General features: G+C 43.5%; 1 protein-coding gene across 6 annotated transcripts in view; it reads right to left on the bottom strand.

The window, feature by feature from the left end:
* The window catches only part of LOC124805154 (protein kinase C and casein kinase substrate in neurons protein 1-like), a 554,660-nt gene that overhangs the window by 271,374 nt on the left and 257,237 nt on the right, over nt 1–26,049 (bottom strand). The window contains exon 1 of one of the 6 annotated variants that reach the window (XM_047265631.1): nt 21,587–21,707. The exons of 4 other annotated variants lie outside the window; for them this stretch is intronic. In XM_047265631.1, the coding sequence (XP_047121587.1) occupies nt 21,587–21,703 (117 nt within the window). In that variant the 5' untranslated portion in view covers nt 21,704–21,707. Of the gene's footprint in view, nt 1–21,586; nt 21,708–26,049 lie in introns of those variants that run through there. One more of the 6 variants, XM_047265625.1, reaches the window with a different exon arrangement.

Genomic DNA, 26,049 nt, shown 5'->3' with positions numbered 1-26,049 from the left:
TTATTTTCTTCAAAAGAGAGATATTTTAATATTTAATACAAATTCAAGTGCTGGGTCGTAAATCTGAAAGTATTTACCTGATTGTAGCCTTGCACGTAAGTGGCACGTGGAGAAAAACCAGTTGGACAAGAGTAAAATAGAAGCTTTTTAAATGTGGTGCTATAGAATAATAATGAAAATCAGATGAGTAGACCACGAGGTACTGAATGGAATTAAGGATAAAAAAGGAAGTTTATAGTTTAAGGTATTGTCGAGGAGACGTCATTAGAGACGGACCACGAGCTTGCATTAGGAACGGATGGGAATGGAAAGTGGACATTATCTTATCAAAGGAACCATCCTAGCATCCGACTTAATCGGTCAACGAAAATCATGGGAAACAAATACAGACAGCCAAAGGGGGAGAAAAAAAGCGGGGGGGGGGGGGAAATCGAAATAGTGAAGCGAGACTAAGGCTGGGATACAGTACGCGCATTTGCAGAAAGTCGTGGCTGGATAATTTTTTAGTTCAATAGCAGCCTAAGACGAGTCTGCCGCAGACTTGACAGAATCTCATTTTAGAGACGGAATCTAGTGACTGGAAAGATGTCACTCAAAGTACATCGGCTTAACAGAGGACTATGTAGAGAAGTAAATACATTTAGAACACCCCGCCCCCTCCCCTTCCTTAAAAGAAACGAGCTTTCTGCCTACCTATCCTCTAATCTCTGTGCCTCTCTCGGTCGGTGAGTCGGTGCACCCCTCAAAATTTCAGTGAGTGGGGACATCATTTTGAACTGGGACGTCAAACGCGGAAAAGGTTCGCTTTTTCTCCTGTATGAAGGCCTATCGATTGTCGTACGCCTCCTTGTCTTTTTCTTTTAGGTCAATATTGTTTCAATAACTATACAGAGCACACTGGTCATCTTGGGCTAGTATCGAAATGCGAAAATAGTTTCCAAAAGGCAACTTCAGAGAAAATGACACATGCTCCCCGGTGACAGACACGGAATGTTAGTCTAACCACTACCTCTCAAGACCTACATTTATATACCCAGCAAGCCACTGTGCAGTGGATGGTGGACAGTGTTTCGCGCCAAAATGGAACACTTTCCGTTGGGGCATGCCGCGAGGTGAAAAAAATCACTGCCTGTATTTCTGCGTAACTTTATTAAATCTCGTAGTATTCTCAAGATCCCCACATTATGTTTCAGTGTATCATTTTACGCACACCAGTTTTCTAAATACAGTGAATACCGTTCGACAGGAAACTGAGGGGAACTGAACCATTTTTTCATGCTGCAGGAATTTAACTCTACAGTGACCCACTATCCACCCTCCCTCCAAACACCGCACTCTAGTTTCACATCCTAAAGCTGCCATGGTCCCTCAGTCAGTCCTACAGCATGTGAGCAGGAAGATGTGCACTGGGCAACTATGTGCTTCAAGTAGATACAAGAGAACACATGGATAGGACATAAAAATGAATGTAAGCGTAAAAATACAACCATATATTTTTAAACAATTAGATACGAGGTGTCACGAATCACCACAGATCTCCTACCGTAATTAAATAATTTTTTTTACATTATAGACGACTGATGATATCGAACATGAAAACGTTCAGTTGCGAAAGATTGAATTTTTTCTTATCTATACGAATAGGATAATTGACGCATGCCAGAATATGAGAAAGTAGTTCATTTTCGGTATCATAAGATTAAGACAAAGCAATTCGATTTCCTGTTACATTACTCTTTTAGGTACAAACTATATTAAAAGTTTAAAATAGTATATTGCTGGGGTTTAAAATTTTTTAGCGGAGCCTTTTCCAGCATCACGGCTTCGACAAGCTGTTCAGTACCGTGTATCATATTCATTTCACCGCTCGAAAGCGCATCTGAATAGCTTTTGTGCTTATCATGAGGTCCTGCACAGTTGATGTAGCGGGGAGAGGAACTGCAGTGTTGATTAAATTGTCAAATTCGCCGTCGTAGGCTACCTCGATGTGTTGCTCGGAACTCTGAACGATCGCCAAGTTGTTTTCGTCTGACATACCTGGCGCTGTACCTACACAGTTCACTGACTTTGACACACCTATAGCCGAATTCGAAAACTGAAGTGTTTCGATTTTTTCTACAGTGGCAACACACAGGGACAAGCGGTAACATAACTACTGTTTACTTTGCTCGGTTTAACGAAAAAGAGAGAAACTGAGTGACGTCGCGACTGCAGAAAGCAAATATTTTCCTCGTCCGAGAAGCGATATCTTTTAGTTGTTAACAGATTTTTGTTTCGTGTCAAAAGCGGAAAAAAGTATGAAATTCTTTATTTAGTCGGACCGCAGCATTGTTTCGTGTTAACCAATTTTCCTCGTTAAACGCTTTCGTGAGAAACATTTTCAACGTAAACAAAGGGGAAAGAGGCAGGGTGGGGTGGGGGACATGACGCGTTTCCGAACAACACAACGTACCTGAAGCGTCACGGTACACGGAGGTTGACACGTCGAAATTCTCTCCTGCTACCTGGCGACAACAGGCGCTGCCAACGTATAAACATACCTCGGCCGCTGAATGCCGTACTTGTCGTAACGATTTATACTGGCAGCGTGTTTTCGCTGCCGCGACTTCTCGCAGCCTGACACTTGAGCAGAGGGGATGGCGGGACAGCATCGCATCGACTTTTTGCTCGCTTTGCCTCGCTTCTCCCCGCTCCCCTCCTCAGAAGCGAACTGGGTCACGAAGCCCTCGGCGCGCGTATTGTCGGAGCATCCCCTCAGACCGACGCCCACGCCGTATCGAGCGCAACGCTCAGCCGGGTGAGGAACAGGGGGGGGAGAGGTAGGCTGACAACAGCGCGGGAATTTGTTACCGCCACACGTGCCGGCATTGCTGACCTTACTCCACGCTAAACATCGCCACCACGACGAAGATCTTGAAGGGGCCATACCAAAGTACACTTTTCTTGTACTTTTCAGCTAAGCAGGTGTTACTGTGAATGTAGACAACAAACCTATGCAACAATACAGTTCTTCGTCAAGCCTGAGGGATATAGAGCAGAACTGCTCGTTTTGGAGACTCGGTACCGATATCTGTCAAAGTAGAGTGAACGCGTACGTGTTGGTAAGTGCATCTCATTAAGACGCCTGAAGATGTATCTAGCCGGCCGAAGTGGCCGTGCGGTTAAAGGCGCTGCAGTCTGGAACCGCAAGACCGCTACGGTCGCAGGTTCGAATCCTGCCTCGGGCATGGATGTTTGTGATGTCCTTAGGTTGGTTAGGTTTAACTAGTTCTAAGTTCTAGGGGACTAATGACCTCAGCAGTTGAGTCCCATAGTGCTCAGAGCCATTTGAACCATTTGAACCAAGATGTATCTATGTAGCTTCGAAGTCGATGGTGTGTAAAATTAACAGATTGTTAGACTGACTTGTTTCCGCGAAGTTGATTTGAAGTCTTTAATTTCTTATTATTCCCTAAAGTAAACAAAGTCACGTCAATGTTTTGCACCTGACGCCGTGGTACCTTCCCAACAATATGGAAGAAAGGAGATCAAAGAATGTAAGAACTAGGAAAACATTATAAACTCACCATTCTATTCATGAAATCGTCAAAATTAAAAGCAAGAGTGGTAAATAATGAAAGGAACTGAAGCAGGACATTCGGTACGAGTAACCAAAAGTCGGTAACGGATCCTCTTTATACACACACACACACACACACACACACACACACACACACACACACACACACACACACACACACCGCAATTTTCGGTCGAAATGGGGCCCTATTTGAGGAAAAAAAAAAAGTTCAAATGGCTCTGAGCACTATGGGACGCAACTGCTGTGGTCGTAAGTCCCCTACAACTCAGAACTACTTAAACCTAACTAAGAGTGTGCCTTTCAAACCAGTGCACAGTAGTCACCCGCCACCAAGCGGCACACTGCTCCTGTTATAGCCAAGCGAAGTATGCCCTAAGCTCTGGCTAAGGGAGGTAAATCGTTCAACTGCGACACCGTATGTAACAGCTCAAAATATCTGAATTTGCGCATTTCTAAATGCCATTTGATCGGTGTGTTAAAACACGTTAATCAAATTAAAATATGCACAAGGATGATGGCACATACCGATGTGTTTATGCAATTCCTGTATCAATTCGATTGAGCTCTCATACCCTATTATAATGCCTTCTAGTATAGTATTGGGCTAACTTTTAGTTTCACCAAAGCGTCCACTTTTGCAAGCATATTTCCCCCTTCAGTGTGGTGGAAGGGTTTAAAGCACGTGTATCAAAACGGCAGCCAATATGTAATATCAACGTAACGTATCAATGTTGCCTCTTAGCAAATGATGTGAGCTATAGTAAGAAAATTATGAAGTAGATGTACAATCGCACCAAATCTGGGTTTTGAGTGAAATCCAAACAAGCTTTTGGCCTCTTCGTTTCCATGCAGAAAATTACTGTTCGGTTTGAACAAAGTCTTTACGATATATTGAACTGAACGGAGATAAAGCTACGAGAGGGTGCTGAAAAGTAATGCCTCCGAAATTTCGTGGTAACTCAGAAAGCCTTTTAAATAAAACAAACGTTGTCAACAATCTACATCTTTACTCTTCATGTCTAGATATTATTTCTCAACGTAGTCACCCTGGCAACAAGCACATTTCTTCCAACAAGAGACCAATTTGTTGATACCGTCACTGTAGAGTGCTTGACTTTGTTGACGGAGTCACAATCTCACCTCTGCTTGCACCGCTTCATCAACTATCTGAGTGAAGCCCTCGAAGTTTCTTTAAGTTCTGGAAACGTGTGAAAATCAGATGGTGCCAAATCGGCTCGGCTCTGAGCACTATGGGACTCAACTGCTGTGGTCATCAGTCCCCTAGAACTTAGAACTACTTAAACCTAAGTAACCTAAGGACATCACGTACACCCATGCCCGAGGCAGGATTCGAACCTGCGACCGTAGCAACAGCGCGGCTCCGGACTGGAGCGCCTAGAACAGCATGGCCACCGTGCCAAATCGGCTCTGTATGGAGCATGATCGATGACAGTGAACCTAGGGCGTCTGATTGTTGCAGGTGTCGCAGCGTTGACGTGTTGTCTAGCATTATGACGCTGAAGGAAGGGTGGCCCACGTGTGGACGAACTCTTCGGTCAGAAACTAGACTATAGCAAGCTGTTTCTCATGCACCGACATAGTTACGTTACACGCCGCCATGTTACACGTTACAATTCTAGGTCCTCCAGCGGCAGAGGATTGCTACATCCTTCCGCGAACGGGAAAGCAGACTGAGTAAAACCTGCATGACAACTAATGTCTCAACAGAACAAAAAATTCGGAGTCATTACTTTTCAGAGACCGTTATTCACGCGGAGAGATAGTTACCCAATTATTTGTGAGATATGCGTTAGCTGTCAGTGGTTTTGTAGAGCTGATGCAATATCCCGTCCAAAATCATAGTTTTTAGGTCACCTCTACGAATCCAACAATTAACAGCTACTGACTCCCTTGCTCAACAGAACTACGATGTTCCCGTAACACATCTAAGGACGAGGAATGTTCTCTTACTAGATATTTGTCGTGGTGTATTTTCGATTACGTGATGGGCAGTTCCTCTCTTTTTCAGCTCAAGCAAAGCAGTGGAGTTAGTGGCAATCAACTCGGACCACAACGTAGGGGTAAGCAGCGACCGAGTTCCATAATGAAAGGCTGTGTAAACAATGCGACCGATGAGTAAGCAATCTAGTAGCGGAGCCCTGCATCCGACTCTGGTGTGTCAACACGAGACGCTTATTTTTGGCCACCGTCGTTTTATTTTTAGTTGCCTATTTCACTGGTGGCCATCAGTTCCGCCGATTTAGGGCAGTTTGCGGAATTAACACATCACCCACGTAAGCTGTGTTTCTTGTGGCTGTTTAAAGAGTTCATCGCACAGCTATTCCCTATTAGACACATGTTGTTCTCAACACAGCCGTCACTAAATATGACCCCTTTCCATGTGCGTTATCTCAGAAGTACGTGAAAGATGTCCTCCGCACCTATTAAACTCAGTTTACAAGTATTTACTCAACACTACTGATAATGGACGAATTTTATAGCGCTCAACAGACACAAGAAGCAGCCGAATTGTAGAGATGCACAAAAAGCGCTCTGCTGTCTCTGAAATTACATTAGTTCGGCTACTTTACAGGAGCATGAAGTTGTCAAAATCTGTTAATGATCGTCTGCTACAGCTAGACAGTGAATGGGTGAAGAACATACGAGCAAAAGATAATTTAAAGCAATGACACTATACGTATGGAGAAAAACCAATTGTAGATATCCTCAAACGGCAGTACATGGTTCATCTAGTGTCTCTGACATCACTACTAATAGTGTGACGTTGAATCATATAAACAGTAACGTGTCTTATTGATCAAAGCTTAGTAAAACTTTAGTGTCCTTAAGCAAAGAAAATTTTTGGGAGAGTAACGATCCATCAGGCTTTTTAAGAATTGACAGAGTTTCTGAAGCATGCTACTGAGGTGGAAGTCGATTTTTTCTTTTTTTCGAAAGAGGAAGTCAGACATTTCATATTCACAGCATTTCGAGAATATGGTAGTGTACCAGAGGAGGTTACGGTGTAATCATTCAGATAACGGGTGCGTTAACTCCAAACATGTTTCATTTAGTGTCGACAAGGAATCAGATTGGAAGTGTGCTCAAAATGGGCTTTCGGCATATGTGTTGCTCAAGACTAGCAGCCGATACTACGAGGTGTTTCCGAAAGATTTAACCGATTTCACTACACTATTTCTTCTACATGAGGGAACACTTTAAATGAGGTGTGGAGGAATGGCAGCCTATTCTTCCTCAACAGCCGACTGCTGGGACGGTAGTGATTTTGGACGCTGGGGTCTGGAGCAAAGTCTACGTTCTAACTCATCCGAAATGCGCTGCACTGGATTCAGTTTGGGCGTCTAGGTAGATCAGTCCATTTTAGGAATGTTATCGTCTACAACCCATTGCCTCAGAGATGCTGCTTTATGACAGGGGCATTGTCACGCTGATACAATCATCGCCTCGAAACTGTTCCTCTACTGTACGCAGTATACAATGATGTAAAATATTTTCATATCCTTCCGGATTTAGAATTTTCTTATGAGCAATATGGGACCAAACTCTACCCACTAAAAACACCATATCATGATTGATCGCTGCGGATCACTCACAGTCATCCTGTGTCCAGTGGCTCCACCTCAAGCGTCGCTTAGCTTTGACTACAGGCATGTGTTGCTAACGAAGACCTGCTCGATCACTGTATCCCATTCTTTTTAAATCCCTACGCACGGTCACTGTGCTAGCTAGACTGCTGGTAGCATTTTGGAGCTCACGACTGATCCCTCCACTGGCTTCATGTGTTTTTCATTTTATTTTTATTTTTACAGGCACGCTCTACGATGCTGCATGGTCCCCACCCGTCAGTACGTAAGGTCTGCCCTGGTCATAGTTTAGCTGTGGTTGTTCCTCCGTCTTTCACGAATCACGTCGTAAATAGCTGAATTGGACAGCTTTAGAAGGGTTGAAATGTCCCTCCTGGATACGTTACTCACTTCACGTCCAATCACTAGTCCTCGCTCGAAGTCAAATGTTCACATGTTCAAATGTGTGTGAAATCTTATGGGACTTAACTGTGAAGGTCATCAGTCCCTAAGCTTACACACTACTTAACCTAAATTATCCTAAGGACACACACACACACACACACACACACACACACACACACACACACACACACACACACACACACACACACGGCCGCGCGCGCCCACACGCCCGAGGGAGGACTCGAACCTCCGCCGGGACCAGCCGCGCTCGAAGTCACCGAGCTCTCGTGACCGACCATTCTGCTGTTACCGCTTGTCTACTGACAATACAATACTCCTCCCGCCTACTTTTATACTGGTAGATCCGCCTCTCCTGGCATACGGGGGTCAATTCCACATTACACAGAGTGGACATTACCAAAACCGATAACATGCAGCGACGGATTCCTAACTGGAAATGGAGGGAAAAAGGTCCAATGAACGTGTGTCCGGAAGTGCATCGTTGCTGCGGTAGATGGCACTGATGAATGGAGGTTCCTCTGACCACGTGCCGAGTGTTCCTTGTGTGTTGCATGCCGCGTGATTGACGCCACTCACTGTAAGCAGCAGAACGGACCGGTATTCACGTCGGGAAAAAGCAGAGATGGTGTTTGTGTACAGTTAAGCAGATGGAAACGGTCGAGAGGCAGTACGGTCGTCCAAATCTGGTGTACACACAGTCTGCCGCCTACCTGCACGTTCGTCTATCTGAAAGGACCCTGATCACACAAACGCCCAAAAGGGGCTTGAAGTGTTTTGTGATGTGGTTGGTGCCTGAGGATACTTGTTATGGTATAGCAGTGCTGCCTCTCGACCGTTTCCACCTGCTTGGCCGTAAGCGAACAAGAACACCGGACCATTCTACTACTTACAGTCCACTGCATCAATCACACTGCCTGCAACACACAAGGAACACACCGCACGTGGTCACAGCAACTTACATTCGTTAACGCCATCTACCTTGGCAACTATGCATTTCCAAACATGTTAATAGGGCCTTTCTTCCTTCACTTCAGTCAGGAACCCGTCCCTGCAGTTTAACAAAATCGGCAATGTTCACCCTGTATAGGTGTGTCCGGATAGTTTCGTTTAGTTGGTGTGTGCATCGAGACTAAAAGTTTACAGTGGCGACCACTGTAAGCTGCCAGTAGGGGCCTCCCTGGTGCAGATAGCTCTGTATCCGTTTGAATAGCTACAATTCCCTTACGAATGTACGGACTGATTTAACAATGAGCTGCCTTAACGGTGTATCAGGCGTAAGGAGCATAAAGATCTCTGAATGCACCACTGGGCTCCAAGGTCGCCTGACCTAACCGTATGAGACAAATTTTTTGCTGTTTTGGCAAAGACTCCATATACGAGCTACCCCTTCCCCTGAACTGCGACGCCGCGTAGCAATAACATTGAGTACAATTACTCCCGGCATGCTCACGAAAATATGTGAGGTATCTGTCCCTTTCAGAATAGGTTCTTTTGAAAATGAAAAACTTTGTAGTCCTATGCGTAAATTAAAATCTACCACAAATTTCTGTTTTCAATCATGCAGTAGATATAGTCTTGTGTAATCGGATTAATCATTTTGAAACGCACTGCGTTATACACGAAAATCTACGTGGTTACGGATATATGAAACCAAGCAGTTAACAAACCCGGCGAACCACATTAGAGCAGTACTTGGTAAAGTCTGACTCACCACGCTGTTGCCAGGAGCCCTTGAAATTTAACCGCGGGACTCATTGCATCAGCTAAAAGGTCAAAACAACAAATATTACACTGACGATTAATAAACAGACTTGAAACAACTTTCTGAATTTCATTAATTTTTGCAGCGCTTTCATGCAGAGTAAAACCAAGGGTAGTCCTTAGTTTGAAGAACCTGTATGATCCTTCTCCTCGGCTGTTTTATAAGGGCTTTGTTCGATCCCGACTTGGCTTTACGTGTAAATCTATGGCTCGGCATGATCCTCGTAAAATTATCACAGTGGTTGATTCAGTTTCTCTTAGTTTTCATCCAGCCATGTCTATCTGAGTCGTCATTTCAGAATTTTCTAGAATTTAAAATTTAAACATGACTCAAGGCTTTACCCTTTAAGCTACAAATGTAAAATTGCATATGTTGGTATCTTGACTAACTTCCTGTTTTATGGAGTATATTTTACATATTGGGGCTAATTACTAGCAAGTCGAGCTCCGTAAACACAAATTATCATCATCATGAATTTCGTAATGACTAGGTGACAGTGGTTGCGTAAAATGTATTTTTTAAAATATTACGCTATCGGTGTAAGCATTCAGCCATAGCCTCTATCTGTCCTCAGTTATTGCTCTAATGTTCGTGTATTTTGGCCAGTTTTTGTCTGTAGCGACAGGAGGTATGTACTACGAAAGAAATACAACTGTTTGTAGTACATGTATCGAAGATTGTTCATGTTATGTAACGATGCTTCCAGTAAGTAGCTGACGGTAGGTATGTGACTGGATACCGTCCCGGCATATTAATAATAATAATAATAATAATAATAATAATAATAATAATCCTATGCAGTCAGTGTCCACTGAGTCATCATTTAGTTCCTCAGTTTCGTGCGAGCTGCAGAGCACCATAATATGTACGTAACAATAATTCATATAGACTTTAAATGCTAGTAGCTGACAAATCCGGCATTGCCCAGGTACTCATTTTGTCGATTTTCTATTGGAAACGAAAGCAAAAAATGAACTGTACTTGTAGTGAAGTATCTAAAAAATTTCATTTACATGTATTCGGTACTACATCTTTGAAATTATCAAACAGTCACACGATGAAATACGGTATCCAAATTAAGAAACATGATTCCTGACAGTTCTTGTACGTTGGGAGTAGCTGCCTCGCGAGTCTAAATGTGTCTATGGCAATGCCTCCTCATAGCTCTATACGTGGCTATCGTTTTCGCCTACAGCCGTTTGTGCTTCGCAGTTGACAGCTGTAAGAAGATTTGCAAGGTGTCGGAGACTTCCTCGTGGTAATTCGACTATAGGACTGCCTAAGTATTAAAGAATAAATGCATTAAAACTCCATGCATGATGCGGCATGTTTTCACGCATCTCACAGTTTATGACGTCATATCTTCTGAACTATGATAGGTAGGCGGTTCTTGCCCTCACAGCGATTGTTGCCTGGCAGTAAGGGATTGTGGGTAGCAAGTTTGATTGCGACTCGACAGCTATTAAACAAGGTGCTTAACACCACACACATTTACTACATATTCATTGACATATATTCCCATTAAAATGTCAGCCGTGGCCGCAAGAAGTGAACACCGTTCGCCCCTCCGCTTTATGCTACGCCAGTCTGTGAACTCCGTGCAAACGAAGAAACAATACACGCTAAAATGTAGCAGCAACCGTAGTTTAAATTCGCTGTGGTGTTCACCTCTTATACGTCCGTGCAATTACACGTACTCCAAGTATTTTTAGAAATACGGCCGCGTAACTGAATTACCATTCACACGGATAAAGTAACGTTCAATTACTGTTTTAAAGTCAGTGTCTTTGCAACACAATAAAATATACTTACTATTCCTGCGTGGTAGGTAAGTGTGCAGACTCTTGTGCAAACACAAGGGCCAGCGGGAAATCATAAATAGGTACAATGACAACAGTTCCTTAACACCTGACATCCCTAGACTTCTGCTCATGGAGACCTTGAAAACCGGAGTTTAACCGACAAAACTGATTTACAATGAAGGTACAGTGAGAATGCTTCGAAACGTTGTGCGTAGCCAATCCCGACACTTTCTAGTCGACAATGAAGTCCAGAAACAGTGTCTACTCGTTATGTGGCCACATCTACTCGTAACTGTGGTCTGCCCGATACTTCTCGTTACACCTGCTTCCGTTCCCGCTGCCATGTCACCGACAACAGACCAAAGGATTTCGAGGGGAATGGAAAGTCATTAGTCACCTGGGCTGTAAAACTAACGATTACATTTCGTGCCGTGCGTATTCGGTATTACTGACACACATATCCGTTACAAAATATTAGTTATTCGTTACTGAACGTCTTTACTGATCACATACAGAATAAATCAGTTGCCCCTATCGATGTAGTTCTGTGCAACCCGCAATGTTGTATCTTGCCTTCATAAACCAGGCGCGAGATTTTCGTTTTTCCTCGCTTGGTACGCGCTAACTATTAGTCCTACAGAAAAATGAACATGATCTTTCTGTAGGAAATTAAATGTAGTTAGACTTTGTACCAGGATACGTTTTTGGCAGGGCTCGTAGTTTCTGAGTTATTCAAAAAAACGTACAAAGTGAATTTCAAACGCACCCTCACTGCCACGCTTGCCTCATCGGTCAGGATTTATAGTATGTTGTTTATGGCACTCCCTCCTACCGGTGTTCAAAAATTTGCGACTGCATGAACTATTTCCCACGTCCGATCTTTATCGCCTTCCCTGCCAGGACTTATTACGCCACCGGCTTACTCGAGCACATTGTTGTTGTTGTTGTGGTCGTCAGTCCTGAGACTGGTTTGATGCAGCTCTCCATGCTACTCTATCCTGTGCAAGCTTATTCATCTCCCAGTACCTACTGCAACCTACATCCTTCTGAATCTGCTTAGTGTATTCATCTCTTGGTCTCCCTCTACGATTTTTACCCTCCACGCTGCCCTCCAATACTAAATTAGTGATCCCTTGATGCCTCAGAACATGTCCTACCAACCGATCCCTTCTTCTGGTCAAGTTGTGCCACAAGCTTCTCCTCTCCCCAATCCTATTCAATACTTCCTCATTAGTTATGTGATCTACCCATCTAATCTTCAGCATTCTTCTGTAGCACCACATTTCGAAAGCTTCTATTCTCTTCTTGTCCAAACTATTTATCGTCCATGTTTCACTTCCATACATGGCTACACTCCATACGAATACTTTCAGAAATGACTTCCTGACACTTAAATCAATACTGGATGTTAACAAATTTATCTTCTTCAGAAACGCCTTCCTTGCCATTGCCAGCCTACATTTTATATCCTCTCGACTTCGACCATCATCAGTTATTTTGCTCCCCAAATAGCAAAACTCCTTTACTACTTTAAGTGCCTCATTTCCTAATCTAATTCCCTCAGCATCACCCGACTTAATTAGACTACATTCCATTATCCTTGTTTTGCTTTTGTTGATGTTCATCTTATATCCTCGCTTCAAGACACTGTCCATTCCATTCAACTGCTCTTCCAAGTCCTTTGCTGTCTCTGACAGAATTACAATGTCATCGGTGAACCTCAAAGTTTTTATTTCTTCTCCATGAATTTTAATACCTACCCCGAATTTTTCTTTTGTTTCCTTTACTGCTTGCTCAATATACAGATTGAACAACATCGGGGAGAGGCTACAACCCTGTCTTACTCCCTTCCCAACCACTGCTTCCCTTTCATGTCCCTCGACTCTTATGACTGCCATCTGGTTTCTGTACAAATTGTAAATAGCCTTTCGCTCCCTGTATTTTACCCCTGCCACCTTTAGAATTTGAAAGAGAGTATTCCAGTCAACATTGTCAAAAGCTTTCTCTAAGTCTACAAATGCTAGAAACGTAGGTTTTCCTTTCCTTAATCTTTCTTCTAAGATAAGTCGTAAGGTCAGTATTGCCTCACGTGTTCCAGTGTTTCTACGGAATCCAAACTGATCTTCCCCGAGGTTGGCTTCTACTAGTTTTTCCATTCGTCTGTAAAGAATTCGTGTTAGTATTTTGCAGCTGTGACTTATTAAGCTGATAGTTCGATAATTTTCACATCTGTCAATACCTGCTTTCTTTGGGATTGGAATTATTATATTCTTCTTGAAGTCTGAGGGTATTTCGCCTGTTTCATACATCTTGCTCACCAGATGGTAGAGTTTTGTCAGGACTGGCTCTCCCACGGCAGTCAGTAGTTCCAATGGAATATTGTCTACTCCGGGGGCCTTGTTTCGACTCAGGTCTTTCAGTGCTCTGTCAAACTCTTCACGCAGTATCGTATCTCCCATTTCATCTTCATCTACATCCTCTTCCATTTCCATAATATCGTCCTCAAGTACATCGCCCTTGTATAGACCCTCTATACACTCCTTCCATCTTTCTGCTTTCCCTTCTTTGCTTAGAACTGGGTTTCCATCTGAGGTCTTGATATTCATACAAGTCGTTCTCTTATCTCTAAAGGTCTCTTTAATTTTCCTGTAGGCGGTATCTATCTTACCCCTAGTGAGATAGGCCTCTACATCCTTACATTTGTTCTCTAGCCATCCCTGCTTAGCCATTTTGCACTTCCTGTCGATCTCATTTTTGAGACGTTTGTATTCCTTTTTGCCTGTTTCACTTACTGCATTTTTATATTTTCTCCTTTCATCAATTAAATTCAATATTTCTTCTGTTACCCAAGGATTTCTACTAGCCCTCGTCTTTTTACCTACTTGATCCTCTGGTGCCTTCACTACTTCATCCCTCAAAGCTACCCATTCTTCTTCTACTGTATTTATTTCCCCCATTCCTGTCAATTGCTCCCTTATGCTCTCCCTGAATCTCTGTACAACCTCTGGTTCTTTTAGTTTATCCAGGTCCCATCTCCTTAAATTCCCACCTTTTTGCAGTTTCTTCAGTTTTAATCTACAGGTCATAACCAATAGATTGTGGTCAGAGTCCACATCTGCCCCTGGAAATGTCTTACAATTTAAAACCTGGTTCCTAAATCTCTGTCTTACCATTATATAATCTATCTGATACCTTTTAGTATCTCCAGGGTTCTTCCATGTATACAACCTCGAGCACATACAAATTGTAAAACTGACTTGTGTAAATTTTACCTAACAATTTTGTGAATTTTAACAGCATAAAAATAATTACATCCTTGTATTCGTCAAGCCTTCTGATTACGAAACTACTGTGCTTCGAAGGGTTAAGTCTGGATGTAATTGTCAATGTAATTAGCTTTGAAGTAACGTTTGCGAAAGTCGTTTTCCTTCCTTTACCCTGGTGAGTACGTTTAAATTAATAATGTTAACGAAACAGCCGGCCGTTCTGGTAGCTAATCAATACGAGACCAAAAAAAGTATATCGGGAACAATTCGAATAGTCTGAAATTTTTGTACAGTTATACGATCAACATACTAGAAAACCTTACTGCTGAGGGACGAGAGTGGTGGCGGAGATGCGTTTGAAGGTCACTTTTGCATGTTTTTCTTGAATAACTCTGAAACAGTGGGCTCAAACGAGAACATATCCCAATACACAATTTAATTACATTAAATTTCCCGCAAAAATCCGTGATTCATTTTTTCTGTAGGACGAACAGTTTGTACGTCGAAAGCGAGAGAATACGAAAACCTCGCGCGTGGTTTTCGACGGCCGGATACAAGAGTATGGGCTGCATAAGACGACCTGGTAGAGGTAACTGAATCACCCTGTATTAATCCCCCCCCCCCTCCAAGTTATCAAGTTTTGCGAACGACCGTCGTCATGAATGCGCCATTTGAGTGAGACGTCTTCCCTCGACGGATTTTTCTCTTTTACATCCTTACGAGCAATCACTATGACTCTGACGACATTAATGTTAACACCTGAAGTTGCAACAGCTGACCGAGCGAGGTGCCGCAGTTGTTAGCACAATGAACTCAAGATTAGGAAGGAAGACGGTTAAAATCCGCGTCCAGCCATCCAGATTTAGGTTTTCCGCGATTTCCCTAAATCACTTCAGGCAAATGTCGGGAGGGTTAATGTGAAAGGGCACAGCCGTTTTGCTTCCTCATTCTAGACGAGCTTGTGCTCGGTTTCTTATGATCTCGATGTCGAATGGACGTTAAACGCTTTTTTGCATTAGTCAAAAACTTCGTCATAACAAAGTAGGCCTAATACCAAACTGAATCGCCACGCCTCTGCCGTAAGGGAGCCACCATAGGCTGACATGGCGTTCTCCCTCACGGCGGCTGGTTTCTGCTGTGGCAAGATACGTAAGGTAGATGGACGGCAGTGGTTCGGCCACTTTGAGTAGCCTTGTTAAAACCTCCGTTCATCGTGGGGAAAGAAGGAATTGGATTAAGAATACTGCCGACTCCACCCGAGTCGGACACGAGTTGCGTGCGATGAAATGAAAACATGGCGAGTGATAAAACGTATTAGGTACCGCGCGTCACTAACTAATTCCTCGGTCGAGAATAATAAACTGGAGAAATAAGTAACTGCCGATACGGAACGAACGTGCAGAAAGAGGATAGGCGAGTAATGAAACGGTTCCGTTACTCCGAGACAGTTAGGAGTAACGAAAACGGAGGAATACCAAAACCCCTGATTCGGTCCCAGTCTGGTAAGAACTGCGCCCCCCCCCCCCCCCCAAAAAAAAAAGTTCCAGTCAGTAACAAAAGGGTACTTCGAGTGTGGGGGAATACTCGTTACTGCATACCGACAGGGTTCCGACACTGGCCTAATTAAGAAATGTTTCGTTATACAGCAACCTAAGTCAGCAACAGCAGAAGATTGCGCTCGCGTAACAAAGGAGCAGCTTGTTGTTGAAGGCGGCCACCACAGTATAAAAATTACGAGTAAAAATTAGTTTAATTCGGTACGTGGAAAAATCGCGTGTCACTCTGGAACTGTGCCTTGTTCCTGCAACATATGTACGAAAAGCGAACAGCAGACGGCGCCAGCAGAGCGGCAACACTTCACGGGCAAGAGCAGCTCTCCAGACTTCCCGGATGGAAGTCAAGGCTACGGCTGCGGTGCGCACCTGCCAAGTCCATGTCACGCTAAGCTAGCGCTCTCTCTCTCTCTCTCTCTCTCTCTCTCTCTCTCTCTCTCTCTCTCTCTCTGTGTGTGTGTGTGTGTGTGTGTGTGTGTGTGTGTGTGTGTGTGTGTGTGTGTGTGTGTGTGGGGGGGGGGGGGGAGGGGGGTGTTAGAATGGACTTTGCACCTTGTAAAGCTAAGGTGGTGTCCCGGGTGCACTGACGACACCTTCGTCTTATGGAGCCATGGTGAGCAACAGCTCGGTGACTTCCTTAGACCACCGGAAAGTCTCCATGCCTACATAAAATTTACCAAGGAGGTAGAAAAGAACCAACAGCTTCCGTTTCTAGATGTGATGGTTACAAGAAACTATGAGAACCTGAGACACAGGGTGTACTGAAAATCGACACACACTGACACATACCTGCACAAACTGTCAGACCACCACCCGAGCCACAAAAAGAGTGATGGTTAATACGCTCGTAACGTGCGCAAGACGAATATGTGAGCCGCTGCAGTTCCAGCACAATATGCAAACACCTACAATGCGTTCTGAGGAACAGCGGCTACTTCATCAGTTGCATAAAAAGTGTCACAGAATGTACACTAGCCGATGTGACACGTCGGAAGAGAAATGTCAGGTACGATATTCCTGGCGCACATACCCGCGGTGACGGACAGAATCGGCCGTATATTGCGCAAACATGGCCAGGATCCCCGAAAATAAACGGTACTGCAAGGTGGGATAATTTGAAGAAATCGACCGTGGTGGAGGATGCGTCGTGTGAAACCGACCACAAAAGATACTTCGTCGACACGGAATTTCTTGCTGTGGAGAAGAACTACCACGCCCGGCTAGTTCAGAGAAGCCATACAGATCCACAAATACGACAATAGCTTCAACAAGAAACCCCGTAAGATGAACGGATCCTGGATTTCCGCGCTGCAGCAAATGACCGTTGCAGGTAACAAAAGCAGGACCACAGCGGCAGTGACCAGAGGAAAGTACCAGAGACAGGAGCCAACAGGCACTTTATCAACAAGGGGGCACAAAAGTCTCGATAACTTTGTACTTTTATGGCTCTTTACTTTGCTCCTTTCCAGGCAAGGGTAAGCTTCCATTCTTAATAGTGGAAGCCAGTTTTGTTCCTAGTGTTGCTTCTTATGCTTAAATCACCAAAATCAACAATAAGACGCAGAGCAAATGTCACATTTTATTATAATTATACTATGTCACTTCAAATTGAATAACCAAATCAATTAATTTTGAGGTTTTACATTTTAGTGTCCCCTGTGCACTGTAGGTACTGATAATAGATCATGTGATGTACAGAACAGAATGAACGGTTTTAATTTGAGTAACAGGCTGTTTACCGCAAACTAACATATTTCTCATCATTTCGTTTATCGTTCCTTCTGATGCGTCCGTAGCTCGTGGTCTGCTGGTTATCGTTGCACACCATATCCTGAAGTCCCGCTTTCAATTCCTGGCCGAGCCCTGGATTATCTCCGCTCGTTGAATGGCTGTCGTATTATCATCATCATCATCGACGCGCAAGTCGCAAACGTCTAGAAAAACTTGCACTAAGCGGCCGAAGCACTGCCGGGCAACAATGCCATACGATCATTTCGTTTCACTTGTTGCTTCTCAACTGGGCTTTTTATGGTGCTCGCAAATTTGTTTTAGTAGCGTACGATGGAAAGCGATTTGTACATAACAAAAGGAAGACCCAATACTGACCTCTGTGTAACAAGTAGTGACACACACACACACACACACACAGAGACACACACACACACACACACACACACAGACACACACACACACACACACACACACACACACACACACACACACAGACGCGCGCGCGCGCTCTCTGAAGTGCCACCTATTTGGGTGTAAATCGTCTAACATGACTGTTGCATTCAGTCAAATATGAAGTGAATCACTCTCTGTATCTTGAAACACACACACACACACACACACACACACACACACACACACACACACACACACACGGTTCTCAGAAACAATGATATGGTACGCACTGTCATTTTACCTTACACAAACCACAAAAGAATTACGGTTAGTGACATTTTGTGAGCCATGTATCAGTACATAGCGGTGAAATAGTATACAATATGTTCAATCCTGATAGCTTTCTGGAACGCAAACAGTAACTCAGAATATCATTTGCGGATATGTTTTTGAAGAAGAAGTCGATAATGAAGTGCATAGTTACTTATTAATACCAGTCTGAAAACCCATCTTAAAGAGGACTCCAACAATGGCATACATTGTCTGGAAAGGTATCTTGTAAAAGTGAAGAATTACATGCATGGTTCAGTGCAATGAGAGTCAATTATTTTCCTCATTCCCCAGCTGTAGTCAGAGTAGCACAAACTCAGCGAACGCTTGTAGCACATTTTTCGCATATGTAGCTCTCTATCGAGCTGGTTATATCAATTTTAAGAAGGGATTAGTCAGGAGGCTTGCTACCTGTGTATCACTCATTATTCTGTCATCTTTAATAAGAACGGCACCATTTTGTTTATTTACAGGCTTATTTTATCCTTTCTAACTATTCACCATGGAGATTTAATTTCATTTTCATAATAAATTCTGACAAAAGGTGTGAGGCTTTTTATTTTCTACTCAATAAAAAATAGTTTTCATTATATGCAAGCAGTTGCACATCTTATCATTCTGCATTGTTCACCCTTCAGCAACGTGATCTTTTAATGGTTTTTAATATCAAAGATTTCTTTGTTACGCCATTGCTACAGTATTGTATAATTTGTATTACGAAACACCTGGTAAATTTAGAGAGAAATTTACAGTTTACATCCATTGTCTTACACACCTCACGTCAAACGATAATTTGCAGGTTCCTACTGTGACATTAACTACTTAACTCTTGTCCCTATTAACATTTGACTATGATTTTTCATTTTGTCTATTATGGCTAACTTGCCATCAAGATCCAGAATCCATCAAAAAGTAGACGGACATTAACTTTGTTGAATACGTACTCACTTCATACAAATAAGATAACGGAAAAATGTACGAAAGTTATTCATCGCACTGAGTGGCTAACAAAAATTTCGTTTATAAGAAACAAACAACGCAAGATGATGTAACCTAAGTCAATACACTGGCTGCTTCTCCAGACACCATTGTGTTTGTTAAAATGAGCATTGCTTTGAGAAAGAGAGAGAGAGAGAGAGAGAGAGAGAGAGAGAGAGAGAGAGAGAGAGAAACGAATAGGTGCGTTTAAATTGTAATCGTTATCTGACATTTTAATCTGAAACGTGGTTAAGCGAAGATTTCTTGATATTCCAACCCAGAGGATAGCTGATATTCCACGAAATGTTCTGTTACAACTGCAAAGTACAAGATGGAAGACGGGTGGTGGTGGTGGAAATTTGTGGTAAGTTCCTATGGAACCAAACTGCTGAGGTCATCGGTCCGTAGGCTTACACACTACTTAAACTAACTTAAGCTAAGGATAACACCCACACCCACACACCCATGCCCCCGAGGGTGGTCTCGAAGCTCGTGGGGGGGGAGGGGAGGGGGGGGGGAGCCGCGCAACCGTAGAGGGCACCCAAGACCACGCGGCGGGATGACGGATACCATAAGAAAGCAATCTGTTAGAGCTTTACGTTTAAATTGCCGTATTGCGAGGAATAACTAGTCGTGCAAACCATATAGCACACTCCACCCTGGGTTTCCACCTATCTCTGAAACCGATCACCCAACACCGCAATGTTTCCGACCAGAGACCGTTGCTTTGTTTACATTCGAAACAAGTGAGGGATGACGAAAACTGAATTGCGGGAAACGTTCATCGCTGTCGTTTTCACATGTTAAGGCCTGTATCGACTTTACCCGTCCGCTGAGAGATCGCTTTTCCGATTGTCTTATGTTTAGACAAATGATCTATGTAAATTAGCTGTTCCGATTTCCTATCTAGTCAGAACCGATGGGTGTTTTTCTTTAGTTCAATATGAGATGAGAAATTTCTTCGGTGTTTCCGTCCAGATTTGTCGTCATTAAATAAATAAATAAATAAATAAATGAACTCGACGAAACATGACAGCTCGAGCACGTTTCTAACACAGATGTGCATTTACATGGAGGTGAAGGTCGACTGTGGAAGAGCAAATCCTGCAGCTAGAACTGCATTTCCAAAATCATTATTGGATTGTTTAGATGAACAATCAGAAGCGGCATTGGTAGCTCCATATAGACCTAAATAAAGTAAGTGAGTAATTTGCTCTATGATTCACAATGGCAGGTTTATGTATTGAGAGATTAGATGCATTGTTTTTTTCTTTAAAAGGGAAATATACTGTAAGGGTAGTCTATACATAACGAATGGCATGTTTTGATATACGAAACTTACTTTTCACGATTAATTACACACAGTCGTGGTATGTGCCATTTGTGAAACCTAAGCACTCGGCACAGTCGAGGTTCAGATTAGCCATGTAATGTTTATTTTGTGGGGCATGGGAAGCTGTGCTGTGCCGGCACTATACATCCCCAGTACAGCAACTTCGAACTCATATCGGCAAATGTTTGGCAGAAAACATTAACAAGTTCTACGTGTTACTAGCTTCTTTTCAACACCAATCGATTTGCATTAATAAAGTTCGCTGTCTCATTTCGATCACCGTCGTTATTTTAGTGTCTCAGCACATGAAGTTAGTTTCGAGTGTAGTGTAGCAATACACTTGCCCCTTTCCCCATTACTGCTTACTGAGAGACACGTTCCTGTATCTCGAATAGTTCAGGTGTATTAATATTTCCGGGCTACTTCGTTCCAAGTGGAGATAAAACAGACAGTATCCACGGCCAAACTACAAAATTTCTGTCTTCATTTCAGGAGCAGCAAAAATTTTTGCGAAGCTAGGTTTACGCTAGCTTTTAAGAATTTATGGACGCTTCACTTTTATCATTGTGCTTCCAGTTGAAGCCAGAGTAATGTGCACGTCAGCGAGACGCAGCGTCCTTCTGGTGCATCACCTTTAAGCATTTAGCGCAAGTCTGCTAACAGCCTGAGCCGGCCGCATCAGATACGGAACGGCGTCTGCAGGCAATAAAGCTAACAGGTTGCCTGCACTCACTACGGGCACCGTGATACAATGGCCGATGCAGTACATCCAATGCAGCTCGGCCGACTCGCGAACAGCCTCAAATTGCCGTAACAGTAACAGAATCGGGAAAAACTATAGCTCGTACCTGTGCCACGTGCTCTTGCTCATTGGGGAGAGAGGGGTCACCTGTTGACAACTGCAGGAACAGACCTGGTATCTTCACCATCGATATTGAGTTGCTGACAAATTTACCACTTATCATTAGCCACTTACGAATCGGAAGAACGTTGTACACCGCGATCCTAGGGATCTCAGCGTAGCAACTACGGCTGCAGACGCTCTGCGCTCCATCTATGAAACCGTCGTGGAGTTAGCTGCCTGTGACTGACGCTGTTCGCTACGAATTAGTGCCTGGCTCTGCACGGCGGTGGCGCTCGCTACGTTCGCAGCACACTGGCTGAAGGCGCCTCTCAGCCTCGACTACAAATGCATCGCACATGCAGGCTAATTACCCTGTCAGGCTCATGGGAATTACACTCGTAAAATGCTAGGGCACGCTGGGCTTTCTTCCCTCGAATTAATTTAAGAAATACAGTACCCGGCGGATTTTTATATACCAAGACATGTTTCGGATTATCACTCACCTTCAATTGGTCTAATACTGATAACTCCTTCAAAAGTTTTCATGGTTGAATGCTGAAGCTGCCTTCTGTTCTGTAGCTTGTTGCAGTGGCATGCGCAGATGCAGGAATCGGTTATGGGACCGGGGGGTGGGGGTGGGGGTGGGGGGGCACAGTTATCTCTCTTCCTACCCCCCAATCCTACCCCCCCCCCCCCCACCGTGCCGTCACCACCATTTTCAATGTGCCATAGACGCCTAACATTTTTATAATAATAGTAAGTGAAGCAAAGCAGTCATCAATCGACTGATTATATATCACGCTATGAGACCAAGACGCTGCTGTGTTCGATTGTATTCTTTATTACAAAAGCCCTATTTCGGCGTGTTTGCCATCTTCAGTTTATATCAGGTGATCTTGATATCCATATAACATGGATGTCTCTCTGCTGTCACATTACTGTGTAAGTTTGCTCCTTTGATACTGGTGGAGCTAAAACAGGTGTTAAACTTTTGCGGGAGCAGTTATTCGTGAAGTTGTTGAATTATGAAAGTTTATTTCATAATGACGATACTGGACAGCTCTACTGACAGTTGAGTCGGCGATGCCATATGGACATCAATGCCACCCGTATGGCAATCAAGCCGAAATATGCCTATTTTAATAAACAATACAATCGAACACAGCAGCGTCTAGGTCTCACAGCATTATATATAATGTCCTTATACGACATACGACGCACTACGGCCAGCTGAGTACAAAATCCAAAGATTGTTTTGAAGACCACAGTGGTTTACTAAGCATGGTCGTGTTGGAGGTGGTAGGTTGTTGCCTTCTTGCGACCTCTGAACTGACTTACCCCGCCAGCTACAGGGAGATCTACAGTTCACCGTGAATTCCAAATCACAATGCAGCCCGGAATATTTCACCCTCAACATACACTGTCACTGGGGAAAGAAGTGGTAAGTGACATATGAATCCTCTGTTTGACCGGGAACTGAACCAGAACCTCTGGATTTGTTGCCTGCGACTTTACCACAGAGCTATCTAGCCAATATGTAAAATGCTTTAACACAACAAAAATTGTTTACACAGTTTTGGCATAACGTTCAAGAAATTGCAGTTCAGAAGGATGTAAGTCGGCCTTGGTGGCCTAGCAGTGAAGTGCTTACCCTGAAGCAGAGAGTTGGCGCTACGTAATTCCGTACGATCACGGATTTTTCAGTTTGTATTTTACCCTAGCCTTCATATCTTGACGTGAGGAGTCGCCAGAAACAGAACGTGGTTCGGATTCTACGTTAAACTGCAGATCCCCTTTCCACGGTTGGATAACTGGGTTACATTAGGGGCACGCAAGTTCCCAAAGTGGCGTCCAAGTCAAAGATATCCTTCAGCCCATAGAGCCACACGAAATTATCATTATTTACAGAAATTCTGCACTTAAAAATATTTCATTTGAAAATCTAGACAACAGATGTGTCACACAATTAACTTAAGAACAGTAAGAGTAACAATCTGCCATAACTCTGAGAATGTCATAGTTTATACAATATACAATCTTAGTGTACACTCAGTATTTCACTAAGCACTGCGATTATGAATAAAGGTCTGTCTACAAATGCCCACGAGAGCGCGTCAATGAGGTGAACGCCGTTTCTTTTGGGAAGTCAGTTATTCTGTTACTCATTTATATTTCAGTAGAGGACGGCCTTTTGCCTTCCCTCACTCAACGTCCAGTGCTTTATCGGTTCTACAAGTGGACGCACGAACCGTATCGGATTTGTAATTGACCGCAGATGTGAATGTGCAAATTTACTTGCTTGAAACATTACTGGCAACCCCACACGCAACCACTGGAAAGCCTTGAATGTCCTGACAACCACACACCAACCCCCTCTTCCCCATGAAATACCCTACCCCGCCACCCACCCGAGTGCCGCGCCTGTATAGCGCAAGGAGGAGCTCCAAATTACAGGACACAAGGCAGCTCGAAGGTTCATAACGCAGTTGATAAAACCATTCTATTGATTAACATATAATGGTATCACGCCAACTCTACAGGGGCGAAAGGCCGAAACGTGTCTTGTATTATCGCGAAACAGTGGAGAGTGTGCCACAGATATGATGTACGAATTGTGGTGACAGTCATTAAAACAAAGCCATTTTCTGCTGCGACACGACCTTCCCATGAAATTTCAATCATCAACTTTCCCCTCAGAGTACAAAAATATATTGTTGGCGCCCACTTACATAGGGAGAAATGATAATCACAACGGAAAAAAATGTGTGTTCGTTTTCCCGTGCGCTGTTGAAGAGTGGAAGGGTAGAGATGTTTAAAGGTGGTTCCATGAACCCTCTACCAGGTACATGTAGATTTAGATGTAGGTATAACCAACCTTGTATAAAAACTGACTGGCTGCTGCTTTTTTCAAGTAATTCCATCCATAGCGACGGAGTTCACCCACAAGTAACGTGGATAAATAGCTGATGTCAGAAGACACAATGGGGGAAACCGACTAAGCTGCCCCTCTATTATTCTCTAATGGTGTTTTCCAGAATTTGTTTTTTGCCTTCCAATACAGACAGTTTACTACTGGCATTGAGAGGAAACAACTGCAGACGGTTGAAGGAGGTCATGTTTTACCCTCTTAAGCTGCTGCTGATTTTTCTAACTGAACAACCACAACCAGTTTAGATCCGCAAACCATCAACGGATTCCAGTATACCAACAAAAAGAAAATAAAGAGCGTTACAAAACTGGACTGAGAGGTAAGTTCTTTCCGTTGGTATACAGGAACCCCATGCTGGTCGGTGGACCGAAACCGCCTGTTCGATAGAAAAATTTTATCAGCACGTCTTGGCGGTATATCACAAAACTAGCTTCTTAAAACAGAAGGTTGAACCGTGATAATACACTAAGCAAGCCTTCAGACAATAGTACATACAATCAGTATATTAATGCAGCGTGGGGTAGGATTCAAGTTACTTAGTATCTTCTCCTTTTCCTTGTGCCTTTGTCCCAAATCGGCGCACGATCGACATTTTTATGAACAGATTTGGCATGGTTACTTTAAGGGGTAGCCGCGGACGCTCTTCCTGTCTGCACCCCATTACACCCCTCCCCCTTTCCACGGGACGTTATGTGTGTACCCCCAACTGGCTGCGTCAAGTGAAATGGGGCGAAAGTTTTCCAAATGTTTGCGAATCGTCTAAGCGAGACAGGGATACCGGCCTGGCATTGTGGGAAATCGCCTGAAAACCACAGCCAGGCTCGATGGCACACTGACCCTCGTCGTAATTCAGACGGGCGGATTCGGTCCGGGGCCAGCTCACCTCACCGTCCGGGAAACACGCTCGGCTATCAGGGCCAATATTTAAGTTTCTTAGTTCATTGGCGTTGTTTTTTTACATAAATAATGAATTTATAAACTCATTTACCAGCTTTATTTGTCAATGAGCTTTAAGCTAACTGGAAGGAGAAATGAATAACAATTTTCTGGACTTTTGTTTTTGTTCCTTGTTTGTCGTTACCCTACCCATTCCACTACAAATTCAAGACGTCCTCTTTGAGTGGAAACATACTCAATCCTGAGAAGGTATCCTTCAGCATTTGCTTCGTTTTGTTGTGTGTCCGATGTGGCTTCTTGTTAACCTATTAACGGTGACGACCTCTTCCTGCTTGGTATCATATTACGTAACTGGGGGCAATGTAGTACGCCTGTTGAATAGCCCTATTGCGCCAGCTCTCACAGACAATGAGTGAAAGCATGTGACGACAATAGGGTCAGGACGTTTAAGTTCTAGACTATACAGAGCCTCACAAGACCAGGCGATGCGTCGGCAATGAGTTTCAGGCTCTCGCCTCTTTCATTAGATATATCCATTCACGGTTATCTGATCTCAGCACTATGTTGCAAGGAATAAACGTAATAACATCCAGGTACACATTGGACATCGCATCAGTATGTTGGGAGGAAAGCTACTGTGA

Source organism: Schistocerca piceifrons, chromosome 7, assembly GCF_021461385.2.
Source record: "Schistocerca piceifrons isolate TAMUIC-IGC-003096 chromosome 7, iqSchPice1.1, whole genome shotgun sequence".
Classification (NCBI taxonomy): Eukaryota; Metazoa; Arthropoda; class Insecta; order Orthoptera; family Acrididae; genus Schistocerca; species Schistocerca piceifrons.
Note: the sequence above shows the minus strand (reverse complement) of the source record. Positions and strands in the feature narration are given on the sequence as shown.